Source organism: Lonchura striata, chromosome 5 (assembly GCF_050655825.1).
Source record: "Lonchura striata isolate lonStrDom1 chromosome 5, ASM5065582v1, whole genome shotgun sequence".
In the NCBI taxonomy this organism is placed as follows: domain Eukaryota; kingdom Metazoa; phylum Chordata; class Aves; order Passeriformes; family Estrildidae; genus Lonchura; species Lonchura striata.
The window spans coordinates 25,151,589-25,176,568 of record NC_140707.1 but is presented as its reverse complement, the minus strand read 5'-3'; the positions used below and the strand labels follow the sequence as shown (position 1 = coordinate 25,176,568).

Genomic DNA, 24,980 nt, shown 5'->3' with positions numbered 1-24,980 from the left:
TTTATTCTTGAGGGTCATCATGACTTAAGCTGTTTGCGTCAAAGTTCTGTGTTTGTTGCATGCATGTGTGTGGATATGTGTATATATGCATTTGTAAGACAGTAAGTGACAGAAAACCCATCAAATGTGTGTTGTATTTATTTTATATAAATGCCATTTCTGGCAGTAAATTATGTGCACAATATTCCTAGCTGTGTTTCAATAAAATATGATGGATTTGTCATTTTTCACTTTAATAATTTAGATACTATTGTTTCTTTATTTTCCTCTGTTACACTCTGAACAAATTTAAGTGATGCTTAGTAACCACTTTCCACACAGCCAGAGTCATCTTGAAGCTTCTACATTATAAATGAATTGAATGGTAATTGGAAGCAGTTTTAATAAGTTGCTTAAGAGAAGGCAGGCACATGAGCTAAAAATAAATTCAGATCCCTCCAGTGGAGATGTTGCCTTCAGCTGGAGCTCTCATTTTGATAGTGTTCAGTAATTTAACATCTCTAAGTAATATGAAATCCCTCAGGAGAAGAACCAACGAAGTCATAATATGCAGTTAACATCATCTAGCTCTTGAAAAAGTGTATATATGTGAATTTGTTTCTAAAATGAATAATTTCTTTATGTGTGATCAAACAGTCTTAGTACCAATTTTAAAAGGCACTTGTTTTTTTTACTGACTAGCTACAATTAGTTTAAGAAACTGGCAACAAGATCCACCTCCATGGGAAATGTCTTATGATTTGTTATGCATGCATGCACATTTTCCAAATCACAAGTCTGCTAAAATCTTTCAGATTTAATCATCTTCCTTCCCAAACTGCCTTATATTAGTTGGAAGATCAAAATTTTTGTGGGAACAGCATTCTGGTAAGACTTTGAGAGAAAGATCATTCTATAAATTGGTTTGGTAGACCTTAAACCTCTTACTTCCATTGATGACTTACTGCAGTAAAGGGTATTTATTCATCCTCATTGCAATGAAGTCACAGGGGGCATGTGAAGTAAAACCTGCATGGATATTGAAGAGGGAGATACTCCTGTTAGTTAAAAAAAAAGAAAAGGCCAGTGTATGACAAACCAAACAAGACAGTGCCTGCCTGTCTCCAGAAGTGTGTAAGAATTATAATTAGATTATATGTAAAAGGGGAGTGAAGTTTGGTTGGTTGGTATGTGTGGGTTTGTGCATTTGTGTTGAAGTTCATTGTTCAGATACAGGACCAGTTCCACTTCTCTTAGTGGAGGAGAGTATCACCAAAGACAAACACACCTTTTGCTGTCTGGTTTCTCATCTTCCTAGATTTTACACAACTTATGGAACTCTGGCTTTTGTGTCTTAATTTGACATAATGCACACCACTTTTTCTACCTTGTTTTTACCTGAATTTCAATTTCCTGAGTACCAAGCTCAAGAAACTGAGGTTGATGGATTTATTTAATACAAGCAGCTAATCCATTTGGCCTATATTCAAGCAATTGACTAGTAAAGATGAAAAGGCATGCACTTAAGAATAAAATGGGCATCCAAGTATGGATAAAATTTTCCTGTTACCTGGAAGATAGCTGGGCCAGATAGTCTCTGTTGTGACTTAAGTAATCTTATTAATTAAATTCAGGTCAGAATTACCAGGTCTTTTAACACTTATAGATAGGGAAATTATGGGAGATGCTTAAACCTTAAGTGTGGCCTTGAATGCTGAGGGTTGCCCTGAATCAAAATCAGTGTGAGCTGTACTAGAATGAACTGGAATACACTCATGGCAAAGCCAATTACATTTTGGCTCAGAGAAAATGAGGGGATTGTTATGATTTAGTGGTGAGATTGTCATAGATACAAAACCACCAGGAACATAAGTCTCTGCTCTCCTATCTATCAAAAATATCCTGTTGTTTGAGTTACAAGGCTCTGCTGCACTTGCTGCTATAAAAGATTTTTCCTCCCTTATTCATTTGCAGCTGGATGAAGAATTTCTGAAGGGAAAAAAAATAATATTTAAGCTTTCCTCTAATTTGCAAGATTTGAAGGCTAGTTCTGCAGGACTGAAGTCAAGACAGGTGCTTAGATACCAGGTGACAAGGTAGGAGAGGATTGGAAATTTCAGTTAGTATTGTTTATAGTCATACCAAAACAATCTGTGTAGATTTTTTTTTTTTTTTAGAGAGGTTCTAAAGAGATTTCTGAAAAATCTTTCCAAACTTGCTCATCAGTCCTCCAACACAAAAACTTACAGTTTGTATTAATTAAACACAAATCACATTTTAACAACTCTGGAAAATATTTTTTCCAGTTAATGGTAGGACTATAGGACACTGAGAGGAATATTAGTAAAAGTGTTGCATAGTAATTGGTTTTAAAGTGAATTGAGTTTGAAAAGAAAAATGCCAGAGTTCAGTCTGTAGAACATTTTTCTTGGTTCAGAAGACTCAAATAAGGTACCTGATTTGTTGCAAGGTTTTGAGTGGAGGCTGGGGAACAGTCAGTAGTGTTTTTTATAATAATATAGGGGTTTGCCCATTTCATTTGTGTATGGAAATGTGCATTATTTATCTAGTTTCTCTAGAATTCTTTCCACTTTGCATTCAGTACTATTTCACTCTGTGTGTTCTTTCATTTTGAAATTATACAGGGAACAACACTAACAAGTCCAAGTGTGATTCAGTCCCTAGGAGAGCAAAATAAGCAGTAAGATAATTTATGAGTAGGTGATAATTATTTAAGCAAAAAGTTAACACCTGGTTTGGTGATTTTCTTTCTTTTGCAGCCACAAGAGATGTTTAAAAGAATGGTGGTTTACAATTCATCATTTAGATCTAACAAAAAACAAGTAAAATAATATTTTCCATGTTTTGTGTGGTACTTCTTGTTTGACTTATCACAGATTTAAAACTTTCTTTTCTAATTCTGTTGCTCAGTTTCTAAAACAGAAGATGCAAGACAGTCCTAGTGCATGAGAACTGCTTGTCTTTGTAAACTTTAAGTGTGTGCCTGTGGCTCCTGCTAGTCTAGGCAGAAGAAAAATGTGAATAAATCCTTCAGGCTGAACCATCTGTAACTACCTATATGGCTAAATGTTACCTTTAAGATAGCTGAACACTGATAACTGATGTGATAGTGATATTCACAATATTTCCTTGTTTCTTTTAGTGTTCAGCTGCAACAGTGATAAAACACTTTATCAGATTAACAAATCATCATAACAGAGTTACTGGTAGGAAATCAGAGGAACTGGTGGTGGAAAGCCCTGTTCATTCAGCCTTCCTGTATTGTGTAGGATTTTCATGCTGCAGTTTTGCTTCTGCTGCTTTCCTCTGTCATAATGATGAGGTTTTCATATCTTCATCTTTGGTTGGCTGGTAGTTCAATAGATGGCTCCTTGAAGAAGTGAACTTTATGTTAAATTTCTCTGCTGCTGTAAAATGTTCCAGTTTATGTACAAAACCCCTTTGGTAGTGCCAGCTAAGTTAGATACATTGACGTTATATTAAAAGTTGGCACACAGTAGTGAGCTCACAGTGTGAGATTTTGAGTGGTAAATATTAAGATTAATATTAATTTTTTATTCTTTTAATCAGTTTCAATCTATATTGAGAAGGGAAAATTGACTTTAAAAGATCCAGCTTTGAGATTATTTATTTGCCAGTAAATGCTAGTATGTTCTGAATATATAACAATTGTGTTCTTAAAAGAGGTGTTTTTTTATAAGTTTGGTTTTTTTATGGTCATGAGTTTCTCTTTCAATTATTTGTCGTTGTTGCTTGTGGTTTGTTTGTTTGTTTGTGGTTTGTTGTTATTTCTGGTCTCAATTGCTCTTGACCATTGTTGTTAGAAACCAGCAAAGCAGCATCATTAGTATAAGTGCTTGTATTTTGGAGGTTGTTTTTTCTTTAAATAGAAACTTCAGCTTTCACCTGGAAGTCCAGACAAAGAGTTGTTCCAGTGCAATCAAATATTTTACTGTTCCATTTTCAATTTATGCTCAGTATCCTGAATGTTTTTGTAAGTCAAGAAGGGATTTGAATGCTCTTAACTCTTTCACCTGAAACATCCTGAGTGGTGGGAGGGTAGGCTTGGGACTTTGTTTTCCACTTGGTGCTCCTTGGTTCATTAGTCCCTGCTTGGATATGCAGTGCACTCTCTGATCTGTGAACTTGTGCTGTCCATTTCAGGGAAGATTTATTACAGTTCAGTGCATGTCTTCTTTCTGTTTAGCAATATTTGTACATTATTGGATCCAGATCATGTCTCTGCTACATACTGATATGAACCCAAGGGGAAAACAGTTTAGGTTGAATATTAGGAAATGGTTTTTCAGCCACAGAGTGGTTGGGCACTGGAAGAGGCTCCCAGAGGCAGCCCTGACAGCTCAAGAAGTGTTTGGACTGTGCCCTCAGGTGCATAGTGTCATTCTGTGCAGGGCCAGGAGTTGGACTTGGTGATCCTTGTGGGTTCCTTCCCACTCAGGATATTCTGTGTTTCTATGACTTTTGCTTGCAGATTGTTTCAGTGATTTTTTATTATTATTATTTTGTGTGTTTGTTTTTGTGGAGTTTTGTTTTTTCCTGTTTAAGGATGATTTTCCCAGGGAAACTTCCTTCAAGGGCAACATCTGTTTTTCGTAAGGACAACCTGGGACAAAGAGTTCACTGACTTCCTTTAGATTACATAATGACTTAGTGACTTGGCTGAGATTGGAGTTCCTTTATCTAAATTACTTGCTCCAAACCCATATCTACTTTAGCCATGAATCCAAAAGGCAGTACTAATTCAGTTATTCAAAGTGTAAATTGTTTAGGTAGCTTTCATTGTAAAATGCGTCTCTTACAGTTTTAATTAAATGGTTAATTATATTAATACATTTTGTAAATTAATGAATAATTGATGGAAGTTTTTTCCCCAGGCTGAAATTCTGCCATTGTTGATATCTGTGATAAAATTCCCATGTATCTGGTTAACAAGTGTAATGCAGTGTAACAAACTTAATGTAAAGCAGTACTGTTATGGGTGAGATCAGAACACAGAAGTTTCTGGGTTCTAGTCTCATCAAAATTAGGCAACCATAAGAGGTGATAAAGAGTATAGCAGAGGAAGAATTAGTATTTTCTGCTGCATCTTTGCCATTCAACAGCCAGCCCTTAAATACACCACAGGAATCTTAACCTGTGTATTTAGTTTACAAGTGGAAAAAGGCTCAGGTGAGTCTGACAGTGAAATAGTCTTTGTTGTCAAATGGATACAATAGAAAAGAGGGCAATAATGAACATATCAAGTTTGATGACACACTGAACCACTGGTCTGTGTAAGGTATTGGTTTGCCTGCTGTGTCTGCCAAAGATTGTGTGGTTCTGTGTTCCCCTGTCACCAGGTTATTGCAGCTTGAGGCCACAAGATTGGGAGCTAGGTGCCTTAGTAAAGATTTTCTGAAGTTCTGAAGTCCTTTAGCATGCAGTGTAAGTGCAGAGCTTTCATAAATCCCCAACATTGGCCATACAGTCTCACCCAGTAGCTACTAATCCTCCTCTAGAAACTGCACTGAAACACCATCCTGACTGCTGGTGCAGGAATACCATCCTTGCAGAAAAGGTAACTCCAGCTTTTCCCTGCAGTCTTGGTCTGACAAGGGTTAAGCACTACGTTTTGTGGGTCCTCTAAAAGCTTAAAAATATTGCTGTGCCTAACTGCAGTATCATCCTCTGCACTCCAGACATTCCCTGACAAACTTTTAAGTGCTCCACAGAACCATATGAAACCAAAATCATATTGTTGTCCTGCAAATTGTTGTCTTGTACTTGCCTGTGGTATGGAGCCAACTCCCTGAAACTCCACATCAAGAGAGAGAGACGGGGGCTGAAAAAAAATCCTAAACCCCATACAGCGTGGAGTGGTGGTGCTGACAGGTGAATTGGAGCCTGTCATTTTTACCTGTTACCATGTTGATAACCCCAAAAAATATTGTTCCAAAGAGTATGGGAAAGCACCTGCCTATGGTGCTTTCAACATTTGTTTCTGATCTGTCAGACATAGAGAGGAATTGTGGAGCTGACAGGTGTTAAACTCTTTCTCAGAAATGCTCCATGGTATGACCAACTCAAATTATTGATCTCTCATGAGGTTTTGAAATGTCTTCTGACTGTCAGGATGGACTCTTTGCTGTCTTGCTGGGCTTTTCTTCATTTTCTGTCTTCTTTCATAGTTTACAGAATTATGTGTTCTCTCACTAATAATTAAGATGGAATTTGTGTGTTGTGTGAGTGAGTTGCTGTTTTTGCAATTAAATATAATTTTATTCTCAGGGCTTCCAGAAGTATGTGGAAGATTTTGATCCGTATTCAATGGTAAGGACAGAATTTAAATATGCCTCACTGTTTAATATTAAATACTCTGGAAAAAAGCCAAATCCTTGAATTTGAGGGCTGGGAGTAGGTAAGATTCTTGCTTGTTGCTTTTCTGGGTCTTGTGTATTTTTCTTTTCTAGTCATGTTGAATACGAATGTTCTTACAGGAAAAGGTGGTGTGGTGTTCTGATCTTCCTCTTACACTACTTTAGAGGGGAGGAAGATCCCTTTTCCCCCAGAAATTACATAGATCATCCTAATTGTTTTGTGGTTTTAAACTGGAAATGATTAATCATTATATATTTTTCACAGTTTACCCCAGACCAGATTATGGGAAAAGATGTACGGCTATTACGAATAAAAAAGGTAATTACTATGTTGGTTGGTTGATATTTAAAAGGTTCATGTAAGCATTTTATTTACTGGGAAGAAGGAAAGATTAAGCTCCTTTAAATGGCAAAAATTAAAATAATTTTCTGAACTAGAACTTTTTTTTTCATAGGAAGGATCATTGGACCTTGCAGTCGAGGGAGGAATTGATTCTCCAATTGGAAAGATAGTTGTGTCTGCCATCTATGAGGATGGTGCTGCGGACAAACATGGTGAGCAACAATGGGGAATCTGAATGCTGCTGCAAGGTGTTTCCTTACACTGGCTGAGAATGGTTGGCTGATTTCATAGCCTGGTACTGAAAGGCTCACTTAGATTGCCCAAGGACACAAGTTCTGTCTCAAGTACAAGGGCAGCCCTCATGTGCTGTTAAAATTAATCATCAGGTAAAATTTGTAAAAACCAGTACCTGATTCTCCGTTGTATTCTTTAATCAAGGAATGTGTTTTCCATTATTTCACAATTTCCAATGACATTTATAATACTTCCAACACACAAAGCAATTTCTTGACCATAGCTACACTACGCTGCTTAGTTTTGTTCTTTATGCTACTATAAATAGTAATTTGTCTAGTTAAGCAGCTGGCTGTTAAAAACCCAACTAAAACCTAACTAACACCCAGAGCCTCTGAAGCTTAGGTCTCAAAGGCACAAGAACAAGCTCAACACATCTGGGCTCTGCACCTGGTGGGAAATATCTGCCATCCTTTTCTTGAGAGCTCTTGTGATGACCAGGTCAACAGAGAGGGAAATATTCCCTTACACTGTCTACTGTCCTTGTCCCTGCCTGCACCTTAATTCAAGTGAAAATATTGCTGTGAAAACATTTCAGTTATTTGATCTCCCTAGTGCTCTTTCTTTCACTCTTTTTAGGATCTCTCATAACAAATGCTGTCCTCATCATCCTCTTCAAATCCAGTTCCAGTTCACTGGTTGTGCTTCATTCCAGATTGGCAAGTCAAAATCAGTTCTAAGGAACAAACACTACACATACACCTGCAAAGAAATGACCACCATGCAAACCCTTGACAAATGCTATTTTATTCCTTCAGGAATTTAATTAATTTTTGCCATTTTTGTAGAATCGTGGAAATTTTGGGGTTGGGAGAGACCTTACAGAACATGTAATTCCAAGTCCCTGCCATGGGCCGGGACACCTTACCCTAGACCAGGTTGCTCAAAAGCCCCATTCAACCTGGCTTTGAACACTTCCCCAGGGTTGGGGCATAGTAGTAACATTCTGCAGTCAGTCACAATTTGTAAGCTGTACAGCTGGATTACCCAAACAGGCAAACTGTAGAAAATCATATTGAACTAGTTTCTTACTGGTCATGATCAATAATGGCTTTGCCATACTTAAAAATTCCTTTTGTGTTTGCCTGTAGCAAGCTTCTTACCGTTTTTAGTGCAGACCTTCACATCCAGTGAGAACACTTTTCATTTTAGTCACTACTGCACAAATATGGCACAGAAAAGGCTCCTAGAATTTTGTTTTGCTTATTGGTATTTGACACATTTATCTTTTCCCCAGGAGGCATAGTGAAAGGAGATGAAATACTGGCTGTAAATGGCAAGATACTAATTGACAGCAAGCTGGCAGAAGCACAGGCAACTCTAGCAAAAGCTTGGAACATGGGTGGGGTAAGTAACCTGGAATACTATCTACAGAGCTCATATGAGAGTTACTTTTCCATCATAACATTGTCACATACACACAAACAAGGTTACAAACATCAAGAGTAGAGGGTATGTCAGGTACTGCCAAAATAAGCTAAAATCTGCAGAAGATGCTGGTATGTAGCATCTCTGAAAACCATGTGTGTAATTTACTGGCAAATTTCATGGCCTCCAGCCACATGTCAAGATTGGTATTTAAACACATTACATTCTGAGTGTTTATAGTACCTTTATATGTAAAATCACTCTTTGATATTGAAAATTACTTGCAAGTTGATTGGATTTTTCTGATAATAGCTTATCCTTGATTTCTTGATGTACAGGCAACATTGCCCTTCAGCTAGAGTGTTTCCACAGCAAGAACAGCTCTCATTTCTCAGAGGACCAATACAGCATGATCCTTAGAATACCTTTTTTTTAAAAAATGTTGTTGCAACAGTAGAGTTTTCTTTAATTTCAATATAGAAATCACAGCTCAATTTTTAAATGGTCTTCCTATAGAACTTTTTAATACAGACCTTAGTCCTTCTCCCTGTGGTTTTCCAGGAATAGAGTACCTCTCAGATTCTCTGTCTGACATTCCATGGTGCTCCACTGGACACTTCTAAAAGCAGTATTTAACAGCAGATGTTTGAATCTGCTTTTCTTTTTCAGGATTGGATTGACTTAGTCATTGCAGCATCACCTCCAAAAGAATATGATGATGAAATGTAAGTGCATAAGCTTTTTTTCTCTGGTGATTAAAAGCTGAGTAACAATAGCCAGTTTGCTTTTTTTTGTCATATATTTTTCAAGTATCTCCTTCTTATGGACTATATAACCTCCTGCTTTACATGGTTGCTAATTTGATAATTATAAGTAGCTGTCATGCATTACAGCAGTGGTTCCCAGACTGCAAAACTGTGTTTCTCAGAATTGGTTGTACGTGACTACACACTCATACTTTAAAGTTTGAGGATTTGGGATTTGTTTTTTTTTAGAAGTGACACTTAACTTCAGTCTGAATCATTTGCTATATTCCCATAGATCATAATTTAGAGAAACAAATCCCTCTAAACATTCTGCATCATAACCAGACATTTAATTCTATTGTATGGTTTGGTTTTGTTTTTATTTTTGTTTTTTTTTTTTTTAATTAGATTGCTAACTAATAACAATTAGTTATTAATTCTAATTAGTTCTAATTACTAATAACTAATAACAATTAGTTATTGTTCTTGTCTAAGCAATCTTATGTAACATTTTCAGGAGAGATTAAGGGATTTGGGTGTCTTGGCAATGCTCACAGAATCCTTGTTTTAAAATAATCAGCATAGGTGTGAAACAGAAGAATCTACAGCTACAAGTGTGATAGAGGTATCTAGTTTATACAACTTGCTTTGGTTTGGACAAACGGCTTCAAAAGCAAGACCCATGTTTTCAAGTTTGAAGGAGATTTGAAGATATCCTTACTACCAAGTAAAATGGCAGAGCAAGGTTTTGTAGTCTCTGTTAATCTGGACTCTTGTTCTATGCAGAATACTGGAGTATTAGTTGCCATAAATCAGTTTTACTGGATAACACCAACTGTAGGTTGATGTGAAACTTTGTTTAATACATGCACATAAACTAATGGGATTAATGGGCAAGGAAATAACTGTCACTGTTATTTTTGTTTTCATATCTTGCATATGTAGCCCTACCATTCCCTCATCAGCAGTCAGTCCCAACACACACAGAAAGGTTTTTGAAGGCAGTGCACCTGTGTACAGACAAGGGTATCTCCTGCAGCTGTAGCCACTGCAGTGCTCCTCCTGGTGAATTGCACACCTGGCTTAACATGACTGGCCACTGTGAGGCTGTGTTATTTTTTCAGCATGTGCCTGCCTGTGCATTGCTTGCCATCCTTGCTTTTGTTGTTGGCATGCTGGCGCTGGAGTGTTCTTTGGGCTTTTGCCATGCCTGTGCTATTGAAATACAAGTATTTAGTTTCTACTTCATAAAGTCCCTCAGAGATCCTCTGCAGAATTGGTTTATCACCTGCCAGACTATTAAATAAATAGGCCCTGTCTAAACAAGTAGGATTAGCCTAAGGTTTTTTCCTTATCTGTGGACCACTGCTGTGGCTTTGTGAGTTCATAAGTATATAAGCAACTACAAATTATTTGCTTGTGAAGGCTTGTCCAAAGAACAAGTTTCCATTTGGATTATTCACAGTGTGCCTGTAAACAAGTATTCATGAGTGTTTGGTTTTCAGTGAAGTTTGTCTCTGTTATTTTGTCATATACCTTTACAGTGGGTTTGTTCTGAAATTATCCTTGTCTCTGAAATTCAGTTTACTCTGTATGGTTTCTCTGTGGCTGTAATCACTGTAAGTACAGTCATAGATCTCTAGAACTACCAAGGTACATTTATTGTTGCATGTGGGTCTTCTCATTATTACTTATAATACACATCAAAACTACCTAAGATCCAGTTTAAAAACTGTGCTTACTAGAAAGATTAAAGGTTGCACAAGAGATAACAGCATATTTCTCACTATCTTTTTTTCCCCCTTCACAGGACATTTTTTTAAAGAAGACTACAACCCTTGAAATGCAATCTCTCCTCAGCAGAAACCCGCTGTTCAGTAAATTAATAGGAAATCAATAACCACATGAAATGTATCTTTATTGACTGATCTGTAAATTGAACTAGAGACATCAGATTCTTCAGGATAATTTGAATAATGTATTATCATTGTATAGACATAGTACAAAACTTTTTTTGCATGATGATTGAAAAGAACTGCTGACCAGCACAGTTCAGGCTGTGAGCGCTCAATCTCTTTTTGCTATTTTGAGGGGCCAAATTTTGCAAATAATCTCTCAGTTTTCCTGGAAATAGACTCTAAAATGACAATTGAAGATAGAACATAGATGCCTGTTCCCACATGCAACACTTGTGAATACACATTTACAGGCCAGTTTGGGTGTGAAAAGAATTATATTTTTACTTCCTAGATAGTGATTTTCCTGGGAAAATGGTAAAGTTAACTTCTGTTCTCATATTCTTGTAGCTCTCCTAATGTCCATTTTTATGTCACAGTTTTGAGGTGACATCCATAATCCTGAGTATTTGTATTGTTGGCAAAAATTCCTCCCTCATATAGTCATGGGTGGGAAATTTGGGTGATTCACAGTCTGCTGTTTTGTACTTTGTTGTCAGTGAGCCTATGTATGTGACTAAACAGTGCAGGAAGCCACCAAGTATAACTTTCTGCTCTTGGTGACTCTGTGCCTTAGGTTTGAGTAAATTCCTCAAGACCATAAATTCAATACCAGTTTGACTTTAAGTGTTATTAGAGTTGTAGAATTAGTAATTATATTTAGAGACACCTCATAAGAAATGTCATTGCCCTTTTTCCTTTCTTGTACCTGCCAGTTTGTGTTCTGTTTTTCATGTTGTGTTTAGATTTTTCTCAACTGTTATACTGAGAGACAGTTCATTGGTATATCAAATTCTCACTGAAGTCTTGCCTTTTCAAGGTTTGGGAGCTCTTCTTTTCTCCAGCACATAAAAATAACAATTACATTCCTAAGAACTCTGTACTTATATGCAGATGCTTACTTATGTTGACTTTCTTTATTTGCAGTATTCTTCCAGTATGCCAATTAATGTGTGTGGCAGGGTATATATGTTAGAATATTTAAATGTTGAATTCTTACAGCTAATCCAGAAATAAAATTGCATTTGCCAAATGGAAGAAGTCTAGTTTCCTATTTGTCTCTAGGTTTGTTTATCACAGTAATAGTTAATCTGCTAAAGTACATAGACTTCTGAGTTTTTCTTCAATAACAGACCCACTTGCAAGAGATTGCCTCGTGGAACTCATAATTAACTTTGCACTGGAGGGAATTTTCCAGCATGCATCTACCCTGGCCTGTAGACTTCCTAAACACAAACTAATCTAAATTCTGAATGCATCAAGATCAGCACCAGAAGGAAATTGCAGCAGGATGTACTTCTCCTGCTGCTTTGGTTCCCAGTTGCCTACATACTGCAGCCATCTGGACCGTATGACAATGCATCAGAGAGATGAGTGGTGCTATCCAATGTTCTCCCAGGGGCTGCTCGGATGTTCTGTACCAGCAAACAGAGAGCCACAGTAATGCACCAGTAAAGAACTTCAGTGCTTGATTGTGCCAAACACTGTCTCAGCACACTAAGAAACATAATGCAACAAAACTTAGAGGTTAGATATTAGAACTATTTCTACTGGTGTTATTTTTTCAGAGACAGAAGGAGTACAGAAGACTGAGCTGGGAAATCTGTGGGAGTACCAGCAGTTGAGTTGTAGCCTTGCTTCTTAGTCACAGAACTATCTTTCTTCTCCCCATCTATCCTGTTAACTTGATTTGCTTGGATACAGCTTAAAATGTATGAAAGGCAGTTGAGGAAATAGTTCCTGCTCAGTACTCCAGGTATATTAAAAAAGTGTTACTTTGAGAGTTTAACCTGTATTGCTTTGGGCAATGTAAGTAGGCAGTATCAGGAGAAAGGAGGCTGTCACTTCTGAATCTTAAAATTATCTTAAGCCATTAGCCAGGTAGCTTTTTACTGTGTTTCTGATTTTCAGTAGCCTAGAACTGCATCCCACCTTGGATTTTCCAGTTAGCTCAAGGAGTTGGAAAATGCTCTAAGAGAATACATTTTTCAGGCAACTTCTCTTTCAGTTACTTTGATGTGTGTGAGCAGCGTCCCAGGTATAAGTAATTTAAACAGGAGTGCCCATTTTGAGTTGCTACTGCATTGTATTTTGGTGGCTGTCAGTTATTACATGTGGTTGTGCCTCATCCCTGTTCAACAAGGCCAGTTTTGAAAATAAGGAGTAAATGTGACTTTCTCTTGCTCAGCCAATGCTGTTTCCTTTGGGAGTATGGAAACTGTGACCTGATGCACAAAGCAGGAAGAAGTCCAAGTACTCCACTGACAGTATCATGAATGCTTCAAACCCCTTTTAAGAGAAGATGGTTTTCTGTTTTTCATTTGCTGTAATCTCAGAGGGAATATGTGTAGTTTCTCAGAGCTGTTTGTTTGGTTAAGACCGCCAAACCCCACTATCTCTCTCTATGGGATAATAACCCAGAGGAAGACTTTCTCAGAACTGTTAACAACCATTCTTATTCTCTCAGGAATTTCTTGGCCACGTTGCCTTTAGCAAACCCCCCACAGCTGCTCAACTGGAGCATGAATTACATTAGAGACTTGTGACTTTCACATTGCTCTGTGAGCCTCTGCGTGCCTGTGTGCAGGCAGAAAATGTGAGACCCTATGGATCAGAACCACGGCATGCATTACAGGATAGGAAATACCATGGTTTATTACTCATATGGATATTAGCATAGGGAGGTCTTTGATCTATTTATTACTGCCATTCTGCTAATTCATAATTTAGCCGCTATTTATCATCTGGCCATGGCATCTTTTAGAGATTGTGCATACATTTCAGAGAAGCTGGGTTTTTTTAAAAAATACTCTATTCACAAACAAGTGTACAACATAAGGAGGGGTGTATGTGCACACACACATTTGTAAGGCTTTTAAAATTAACTTAATTTGAGGAGCATGCATGTGCAAATAATCTCAGCACTTCACAAATATGAGACATAACCTCTGAATATACATAATTTGTTATAATCCACTTCACCATAAAAAAAAAAAAAAAAACAAAGAAAAATCATGGCTTTGTGTCAAAGGATGCCTATCTGGTTGTAAGCAGCTTGATATGCAATAGTTGATAAATGTCCTCCTGTTTGTTTCAGCTGTATGTTGACCCTGATAAAGTGTGGTCAGATTTTGGGTAGCTGCAGTGGAATTCTTAGCCATCTTTCACCACATAAATATCCCCCTGGGATCTCTGTTGATATGAACACACACCTTTACACCATCTAAGGACTAGGTCTAGTGTAGAAAAGCCAGTGTCTTAAATGTAAGTACATGACCCCTAGAATTATAAATCAGATGGGTCTCTTGTGATTGAGCCTCATAAAGAGTTTGAACTTCAGTGTTCTGTCTGCCAGTTTTATCTTTTGCCTTGATCTAATGAGGTTTCTGCTTTTCTGACTGATGGAAATTTCTGGAACAGATTTCAAAATTGTTTTTCTGCAGGGCTGAGATCTGAGGTGACTCCAGGTGGGCCATTCACAGGTCATGCAAATTCTTTTTAAGGACACTGACTAGGATGCTTGCTTTCCTTCTTCCTAGGGAAGGCATATAAAGGTTTGCCTCTGCTGGAATACTTCTTCCTCTACCACTAGATACACATTTGATGGGTTATTGAAGGACACAGCTAACAGCACAACATTTTGGTGAGGCTCAGGGTCTACTTATATTTACAACAAGGTCATTTGGGCTACTTTTGATCTCTACTGAAATCATCTAGGATGAAAGGAGTGGAGACAGACATAGAAAAATAAATTAATAACATTTCTGTTCTCTAGAAGGGAAGTTTTGAAATGTGAAGCTTCAGAGGATCACAACTTACAGTTCTCCAAATTGTGATGATGGATACATTCCATAATATCAATGATTAGTGTAAAAGCCACTGGAAGGAAGTTTTAAGGAATTAATTTGGAATAAGTAAACTGCAGACTGGCAGCTCCTGATTATGTAAGTCTGAATGGCTGTTGTTGAACTCAGAATGTTTGTCTACATGGAAAAACATGGAGTCTGATGTCCTGCAGAGAGCTGCTTCATGATCCACAAAACCTGCTGCATGATTAGCAATGGGTATCCCCTTGCACACCTGAACTTGATAGAAGTTTGCCACTTAGAATGCAATCATAGACTGAAACAAGCAAAGCACTTAAGTACATACTTAAATTTAAGCATATGAGCCAATCCCATTGTCATAGGTTGAGTTCAATAATCCTACTCAGGCTGGATTTTGCTGGATAGAGGCCTGAAGTCAAAATCTGAAGGCAATTGATGCCTTAGTCCTGGACATGCTTAATATGGAAACTTGTTAATGCTCAAGTTATAGTATTCATACTGAATTTTAGTTCCTCCTCATTTTTTTTTCAAATAATCTTCAAAGGTTATTCCTCTCACCAGCTCCCACTGCCCATTTTCTTGTTTTGTCCTCATCTCTTTTCTCACCATTTCTCTTCCAAACATCAGTAAAACTCATTAGTCTTCAATGGCTATAACAGAGTTTGTTTATATGGTGCTTAAAGTTTGGGAGAAGGAGACAGATTCTCCCAACATAAACTGAGCAAGATAGAAATCAGACAGCCTTTTTGAGGACAAGGACTTTTCTAAACAGTAAGGAAGTGACAGGGAAAGTTGCTAATGGTTATTCTTTATGCAAAGGCAAATGCATGTAAAACCAAGAGAGTTTCAAACTATTTTTTCTGAAATTTTGTTCTATTTCTTCTGCCTTTCCCCTAAGCAGCTCTGGGTGCTTTAGCACTGAGACCCGATGTTCATGTTGGCAACAGCCTGAGGCTCTTGAGGATTAATGCCACTTAACAGAGGGCAAAGAACACTACATATAAAACATTTTTAGAAACACTCAAGAGAAAATTAAGCTTTGACAAAAATCTTGTACTAGGTATTTCCCTGACGGGGTGGAATAACTTTTCAGGGTTATCTTTTGAAACTAAATAGATTATAAGTTTGCAAATATCAGTATTTTTGTTATTCTTTCTCCCCCCGAGTATAATATGTGGAATTTTCAGAGTGGAGACAGCCATTAACAGATTTTAATTAGCAGAAATTCCAACCTCAAGGAAGGACAGAGGGAAAGAAAGAGAAATGCATGTTCCAATTTTGATTATTAACAAAGAATTGTAGTGAAGCAGATCTCTGAATGTTATTAAACTGCTAGGACAGAAGAAATTGCATAGTCTTCCTCTGCAGAAATCAGGCAACTCCATCTAAATGCAGAGGAGTGACATGCATAGCCAGAATTCAGACTGAGAGAACACACAAGTCTTTTCTCCAACTAATGTGTACATTTCTCATCAGCCATTTCAGAATTTACAGGTGGGTGCAACATAATTTATAATGTTGTTTTTCTTCTTGGAGAATTTGATTGCAACAAATTTCTGTTAACACTCATAGGGCTGATTGAAACAGAGGTGGTGGGCATATTTTGCGGTTGGATCATTCACAGGGAAAGTTAATTGAGTGTATTAAGTTGCCATTAAGTTGTAATGATTTGTCCCATATTGTACTACTGCAGGATAGCTGTGTTTGTTGTCAGCTGTGACAATATTCACATTTCTTTGCCTCTAGACAGACAAACAGATGCAGAAGTGTTTTGGTTATTTTTCTATTATGCTATTGAAATACATCAGGAATAGCATAACTTCTCAAGGATGAAGTTACCTGGTATTGCCTTTTCTAATTATGTCTTTAAACTCATGTGTACATGTTTAAACAGATGTTTAAATTACCATGGTAAATAGATGGGGAAAAGTGGCTAGATTTATAAATGACACATAGGAACAAAATACTTACCCATCTTTGCACTAGGACAATGCAAGTGACTTTTATTCAAGGGACATCATCATTTTCCTATGAAGTAGATAACACCCAAGTATGAAATAGTCAGCTGTGTTCCCAACTGTGGAAGAGAGAGGAGCTTTTATCTACTTGTAGGATTGTAGAATGATCCTTTCCTTACCTTACAACATTTTGAGCCTTTATTGCCCATACTACAAGCAAATGGGGAAATGGCAAGTGCTTTTTTTTATCATGTGGTGAAAAGAAGAGTCAATTCAGAACTTAAGTTCAGTTTGTTAAAGAAGCCATGGTCAGTTCCAGGACTGGGAATATGTAACAAGCAATCTTACTTTTTCTTCCCAATTACTGCAAGCATGCCCTGAGGATTTGCCCCTGGCACACAGGAGAGAATCATCCCTTGTCAGTGCTCTCCAGCTGCATGTGGTTGTTCTTGTCTCCACTGCATTGCTGTTATGCTGCAAATGAAAAACAGACAGCTGAGAGTTGCACGTGAGAAACCTCCATGGCTGAGCCTCAGCACTTGACATTGCCCTTCACATTTGGGCTGCCAAAATGCAGACGTGCAGAACGCTTCCACTGGCTCGTATTGCTGCCTTATCACAGGAGACAAATATAGCCTGGGGAAAGCATGCTGAGAAAGGCTACCTACAGCCATGAGAGAAAGAGAAAATTGGGAATAATTCCATGTGGGAGGGAAGATCAGAGTGTGGGAATTATGCCCTATGTAGATGGTTCTGACACATCCCTTTGTAGTGTAAGTTAGGAAGCCAAGGGTGTTTGTGCCAGCACATGGCTGCCCAGGTACCTACTGGGACACATGACAGGCTGAGAAGTACCCTGAGACTGTTTTAGGATGAGTCTCTACCCAAAGATACTCTGCAAACTCTCTACTGTAGGCATTTCTATCTACTGTGTTTTACAAACTGGTCTCATAGGCTGTTTATTCGAAAAACTATAGAACCTGACAGTGTTCATTCGTGCTACCGGTCAATTCTCATTATATCCTTAGTGGGATTTCAGCTCTATCAATCACAGTTGTGTTTACAGTTTTTCCACACTACAAACTGACTGCTGCACTCACTAGTCAGCATTGTTTTCATATCTAATACTACAGACTCAGTGCAACACAGGCTGTTACGAAAACATTCAGCTCTGAGAAAATATTTTTTTCAGAAAATCTACAACAAAAAAATATGGCTTCTCTTTTAGGAAAAGATGTACAATATAAAACATTATCTTCAGCCTTGTGGTATCACCGGTCAGGAAAAATTAATACATGTTCTGAGGGGAAAAATACTTCTGAAAGAAACAGGAATTATTCTCTTTTTAAGCATTATCAGGAACACAAGGAACTTTCCGACTTTTTTTTTGTTGCCACAACACTGTAGGTTGTTTTCTTTAATTATATGATTTTTCATAATAGGCACATCATATTCCTACCAAGAGCTGATACTTTCTTCAGAGCAGTTCTTATAGAGAGATCTGCAGCTGCTTTATATCCTGCACTGATGTGGGTACCTAGAATTTTTCACCACCACTTGTATCATAATAGTGCATGTAAGTGCCACTCAGCAACAGATTCCTGATATGTCTTAAACATTGTTCCACCTCTAAATATTCTTGTTTCCAGAGAGAGAATAATTCTATGTAGGAATAAAAGCAGAATCACTAGTTTGGAAAATATCTCTCAGGTCATCAAGCCCAACCCTTAACCCAGCACTTCCATGTCCACCACTAAACCATGTCCTTAAGTGCCACATCTAAATGGCTTTCAAATAACTCCAGGGATGCAGACTCAACCACTTCCCTGGACAGCCTGTTCCAGGGCCTGAAAACCCTGTCAGTGAAGAAATGTTTCCTAATATCCCATCTAAACTTTCCCCAACACAACTTTTGGCCATTTTCTCTCATCCTATCCCTTGTTACTTGGGAAAAGAAACCCACCCCCACCTGGCTGCAGCCTCTTTTCAGGCACTTGCAGAGAGAGTGATGAGGTCTCTCCTGAGCCTCCTTTTCTCCAGGCTGAACACCCCCAGCTCCTTCAGCCTCTCCTTGCAGGACTTGTGCCCCAGACCCTCCACCAGCTCCCATTTCCCTTCTCTGGACTTGCTCCAGCCCTCAATGTCTTTCTTGCAGTGAGGAGCCCAAAACTGGACGCAGGAAATGGAGGAACCTGATGGAGGAGAGGGAGCAAGGACAGGAGGAGGATCATGTGCGCTATTTTGGTGTGAAAAGGTGGCAAAAGTTGGGAAAGGCTCAAAATGGCAGATCCCCTCACGGCGTTAGCACCATTTTGGGTAGCCAGATTCAGCAGAAATTCAGTCAAAAGAGTGGGTCCCCTCAGGGTGCCAGCACCATTTTGACACATTCCAGTAGATGGAGAGAAAAGGTAAATGGGCACAGGAAGAAGGTTTAGGTGAGAGCCCAGGATGGGTTGTATGAGCTCATTTTGGGAAGGGGACGGAGGAAGGCAGGAGACAGCAGAAGGCTGGTGGCACTCCAGAGCCTCTTGGCAGGTTCCAGCTCCTGGCCTCTCCTGAGGGATCAAGGGTGTGGGTACATGAAGAGAGGGATGCAACAACTGGTGTAGAACTATTAATAACTCCTGAACTTTCCCCCAAGCCCACAATTGTATCATAAATTGAATGAAAAACAGGGTAAAACTTCCCAACTTTAAAATTCCCCTCTGATTTTAAGATACACAATTTCGTCCCCCCCATATCCCAAACACTAAGTGAAAGACCAGAATCCCGTGTCACATTGTTAAAATATTTGAAGACACAATGCACAAAAGACCTTAAACTCCCCTTCAAAAATTTAACATTCTTATCTGTCAGGGTATTTTTATCTTGGGTATAAGCCTCCTGCTTTGAGAGGGAAAGATTGGAACCCATCTCACATATTCTGCCCCCTGCAAGATTAAAAGGAGAAAAGTGACTCAAACCAGAACAACACTCACAGCATCAGTAGGTCAAAGTAAAAAATCTCATAGAGGCTCGGCCAAAGCAACTGGTCCTCTGCTTCCACAGCAACTTACAGGATTGCCAGTTGCCCCCTCTGAAAAGTATACAGAATATAGGGAATATTCTTTGGGAATCTGAAGCACTAAATGTGGCTTGAAAATGCATAGGCCGTGGTCTCTTGGAGATGCTTTTCAGGGACACTGCAGAACAGGTCCCTGTTCCAGGCAGATGGTTATCTAAGAGGGCAGAGGCAGGAAGGGTCTTTGTATAGGTTTCCAGTGGTAGTTTATCCCACCTACACATTGAAATTGCCCAGGGACAAGACAGAGAGAAGTAGAGGGTCCAGGATTATCTACTGGTACAAAGATGCAGAGCCAACTGCAACAACCAACCACCTGAATGTGTGAGTGGGAAAAGGATTACAGTGACCAACAGGGAAACACAAGGGTAAGCAGAGAGGGGTACAAAGAGAGTACAAAGAACAAAGAAACTGCTAGAACCTTGACCATATGTGATTAACAAGGCAGCTGAACAGCCAGCAGGGGAGTGGCACTGAGGTTCACTGACAGCATGTCACAGGAGTCCATGGCAGAGGTTAAAGTCTGGGGGACATTCTTCCAGGGCATAACCCCAGGAAGTCCCCTAGCTGGCCCACAAGCCTCCACAGATCAACACTCCCATCCAACCTGGTCTGTCTGCAACCTGACTGAGGGGCCGTTGATCCCCTCATCCAGAAAATTGACAAAGATTTTGAGCAGGGCTGGGCCCAGCACCGAGCCCTGGGGAGCACAACTGGCACCAGCTGCCAGCTGGATGGAATCCACTCACCCCCAGTCTCTGGGCTCAGCCATCCAGAGAGTGTTTTACCCAGTGAGGTGTACACCTGCCCTTTCTGTGGGAAGCAGTTTCTCCAGGAAAATGCTGTGGGAAATGAAGTCAAAAATCTTTCTTAAAGTCCAGATAGGAAACATTGACAGCCTTTCCCTCATCTACTAAGCAGGTCATTTTGTCATAAAAGGAGATCAGGTTGGTCAGGCAGGACCCACCTTTCATGAACCCCTGTCTGATCCCCTGGTTGTCTGGTTTGTGCCATACGATGGCGCAAATCTCTTGTTTCTATTATTTGCTCTTATAAAAGGCAACTTGTTAATGCACACATTAAAACTGATCTGAATAGCCACTACTCCTACTCACCCATTACTTCAGCCACTTAAGGAATTCAAGTTGCAAGAATGGAGTATGTTCAAAATACCAGGGCATGATCAGCCCATGCGGTGACTCCTCTGTGAGTCACAGTGTGAAGGACCTGTGGCATTTGCATGAACAGCTGAGACACTCCATGACCCTGGATCCTAAGGACAACCTATATGCTATCCAGAGGCTGGAAGCCTGGCCTCTCTCAGCAAAGCCTGTTTCCTGTGTGCTAACATGACTGCCATGGTGTTATTTTTTGTTATTTGCTTTTGCTCCTTTAGAGAAGGAGTTTAGAATTTTCCATCTTTTCTTTGGCTAAAAACATTATTAAATGTGATCCAAACTTGCAAATACTTTTGGCCCCCTTGACTCTGTGTTATTTTGCCCAGCTTAAGGGGAGTTTTGAAGGTTTGGTACTCAGTCTTACTTATTGTTGTTACAAATGTTTAACTTTCTTATACAAATATTTAGACTATATTTAAAAATTAGTTTTCTCTTGCTATAGAGAGTGAAAAATAATGCCATATTTCAATATTGGAGAGAGCTGTACAACTATCTCTTACTTTTTGCCTTTCTACAAAAGCTACTCTATTCCTCCTAAATACCAAAAGTATAAAGAGTAGTTACCCAGAGCAGAGGATGTCTGGCTGGTTTGAGGGCTGAGGCTGTGAACATCTGCCCTAAGTGAGGATATTCAGGGATTACTGCTGCCAGGTAAAAGTGTCATAGGCAATTTAATTTCCTGCATTGCCTCACACCTAGAAATCCAGGTTCAGAACTTTACAAAAACCAACACTATACTACTCCAAGAGATAATGAGCTTCAGGTTAGAATCATCATGAAAATAGGAAAGAGATAGAAAAATATATTACTGGCTGTAAGTTCAATTACTAAATGATTAAATTAATTTTCTGTATATTTTTTATGGGTATTGATTGTTTAAAATCCCTTGAGCCTCTGAAAATCCCAAATGTAGTCTGCACGTGGGCTGAACTCTAGAGAAATGTCTCCTGAAATAGGCCTTTTAAAATTAATTAGGTATCTGATAAATTGCAGCAGGGAATTAGCAGTATTTGCTCTACAGGAAGAAACCTTTTGTGCATACTCATGTTTTGGGTTTTTTTATGAATCTGTAATATGAGTTTTTTATTTCTCATTATTTTAAGAGCTAGAATAAATGCCACATCACAACCTGTTAAAAATAAATAGAAGAAAATTCTGAAGTGCAAAACTTCATTAAACTACAGCACCCTTTTTTGTTAATTTTCTGCATAATTTTGTCAAAGAGTGGTGCAAGATAAACACATTCCAAAACCAAGTCTGAACTTATAGCTTTGTTTCTCTCTAATTGATGTGTCAATTTTAACCACTGGAGAAATTGAAGGTAGCCTGGAACAATCCCTGGTGGTCAATAAACAAATAAATTAAAACTCTGTATGCCTGAGCAGAAAACTGTTTTATATTTTGAGAAGGAAAGATGATATCTTTGGTTTGTTTCTGATAATCTTCAAAAAACAATTCAAATCTTATTTTTCAGTCTAATTTGTGGTTTTTGAAAGGGTTCCAAGAAAGGCTTTTAGCCCTGTTATCTTTTGGAAATTAATGCTTGATATTTGTTATGTTTTTTTGTTAGTGTGTGTAATTTTTGTAGTATAAACAGGCAGAATGATCTTTTTATATACAAAATCCCATATGCAAGGCAAGCATCGTAACAGCACTGAAGTGAACCAGAAACTAAAATAATATTTGCTGAAGAATACCACACTGGAGCCAGCACGCATTGTGCGAGTTGTTTATTGGCACGGGTTGGTTCACAGCACTCAGCTTGTTCCCCTGAGGAAAACACAACACTTGTACTACACAGGGATACTCAACACATTAACCATTTAGATACTGGAGAGAAAAATAAGGTGTGAGGTGATCAGTGAGATCATGCAGGGATTCTAAAAGGTCATCTGTGCACAAGGATATTCGGGAGTGAATAGAAGAATAGGTTTAGCACTGTTGTTGCTGTTGTGGAGAATCCTGGAGATTCAGGAGGGCAGAGGAACACCAGGAATATTCTTAGGTCAGGCTGATAAGGAAAATAGCCTGAATAACCTGAATCAGGTGATTCACGCTGAGTTGTGTGAATTAGCCCCAAATGCATCAGTGTTTGTTTAACACTGCAGAGGAGAGTGAATGAACAGAAAAGTGAGATTTTTTGCCAGGTTTCAGGTGCCAAGTCAGCAGTGCTCTGGCTCTATTGCACCAGGAAGCTACTGTTAAACTGAGGTAGTTCAAGGCAAGATTAATTGGCTGGATGTTATATTGGATGTTGGAAGATGTGCTTCATAAAATGACTTAATGATAGAGGTCATTGAGGTGGCTGAAGGCACAAGATGTCTGAACACACTTAAAGATAAGATGTTCCAATCTACAACACTTGTCTGAGTGTTTGCCTGATGACTTCCCAACCAAGGGTTTGTATTTTGTTCCACTCAAAGATAGATCTGCTTACTCATAAGTTCTTTCTTCATTTTTAATGAGGGACAATAATTAAAAATTAATAAGGTTTATTTAGAGAAAAACAGTTATTTCTGTGAATCTCTGCACTATTATTAAACTGAAAGAGGGAAGGTTTAATTTAGCTATCCAGAAGAAATTCTTCACTATGAGGATGGTGAGGCACTGGCACAGGTTTCCCAGAGAAGCTGTGGATGCCCCATCTCTGGCAGAGTTAAAGGTGTGGATGCACCTTTGGACAACTTGATCTGGTGAAAGGTGTCCCTCCTCATAGCAAGGGAGTTAGAACTGGATGATCTTTAAGGTCCCTTCCATCCCCAACATTCTAGGATTCCATGATTATGCTTGTTGTATGAATTTTGATAGCAGCATCTTATAATATTTTTCAAAGATTTTTGGTTTTGTTGTGGGGTTTTTTCTTTGTATTTTTTTTGTTTGTTTGTTTGGTTGGTTGGTTTGGTTTTGTTTGGTTTTTTGTTCTGGTTTGGTTTTTTTGTTTGGATTGGGTTTTTTTTTTTTTTTTTTTTTTTGTTTTTTGGTTTTTTTTTTTTTTTGTTAAATTATGTCTTCTATGAAATGACAGAATGGAGTTCTTTGTTCCACAAGACTAAAATAACACTTTTCTCTGGTGGTGATTTTCTCCCATTTTTTTCCTCAGCCTTTCCCAATGTGCTTCAAAAATGTATTGGTGGCTTCCTCCCACACATTTATACTGCTTTTCCTCTCTTCTTCCAAGAGCAGAATTAAATAGGAACCAGAAGTCATAGTTTAGTGCATGTTGTTTAGCTAATTCTAAATCACAATGAGAATTTGCTTTGTTAGCATTTTTTTCATAAGATTTCCTATTTATAACTGATCTCATTAATGACTTTAAAACACACAGGAAAGTGAAATTTTTCTGTGTGATGCCTACTTTTATATACCTAACTATCACAACTTTGAACATGGGCTGTGGCTCTTCAGAACTTACAAAACTTTGGGAGTTTTTCTGTCTGTGTTTCTAGATGCAAACAAAAGCACAAAGCTGCACATCTACAGAACCAAATCAGGATTTTTAGGAAGAGAGCTCTTCTTTGATGAAAAAGAGAGGTCTGTGTGAAGCAGCTGAATAAGAGGAGCAATACAAATGACAAAGGTAGGAAAGGAAAAAATGAAAGTTCCTACATAAATGAATATCTGTTAAAAACAACTGAATTCTTAAGTGTCAGTGCTTTACTATAAAACCAAAACCTGTCTGCATCCTGTAGACAAAGATGAATTCCAAGGCAAGCATAAAAGGTGTTTTCTCCTTGAGTTAAAAATATTGCCCTTGTCTCTCTGGAAATCAATTTTACATAATCAAAATGCTTTCAAAATATTTCCAGTCACCTACTGAATGTGCTAGTGGCTGCCAGCATCTAACTTGATGTCTCATTTCTAATAGATGCACTG

At 38.4% G+C, this 24,980-nt stretch overlaps 1 protein-coding gene across 4 annotated transcripts in view; it reads left to right on the top strand.

The window, feature by feature from the left end:
* LOC110468061 (harmonin) overlaps positions 1 to 12,116 on the top strand; it is a 46,360-nt gene extending 34,244 nt beyond the window's left edge. For 2 of the 4 annotated variants that reach the window (XM_085580143.1, XM_085580142.1), the window contains exons 16-21: positions 6,289 to 6,330; positions 6,643 to 6,696; positions 6,833 to 6,932; positions 8,252 to 8,361; positions 9,052 to 9,107; positions 10,939 to 12,116. In XM_085580143.1, coding sequence (XP_085436269.1) covers positions 6,289 to 6,330; positions 6,643 to 6,696; positions 6,833 to 6,932; positions 8,252 to 8,361; positions 9,052 to 9,107; positions 10,939 to 10,951 — 375 coding nt within the window. In that variant the 3' untranslated portion in view covers positions 10,952 to 12,116. Of the gene's footprint in view, positions 1 to 6,288; positions 6,331 to 6,642; positions 6,697 to 6,832; positions 6,933 to 8,251; positions 8,362 to 9,051; positions 9,108 to 10,073; positions 10,230 to 10,938 lie in introns of all 4 variants that reach the window. The other 2 variants (XM_085580140.1, XM_085580141.1) reach the window with 2 other exon arrangements.
* Positions 12,117 to 24,980: the final 12,864 nt, after the last annotated feature.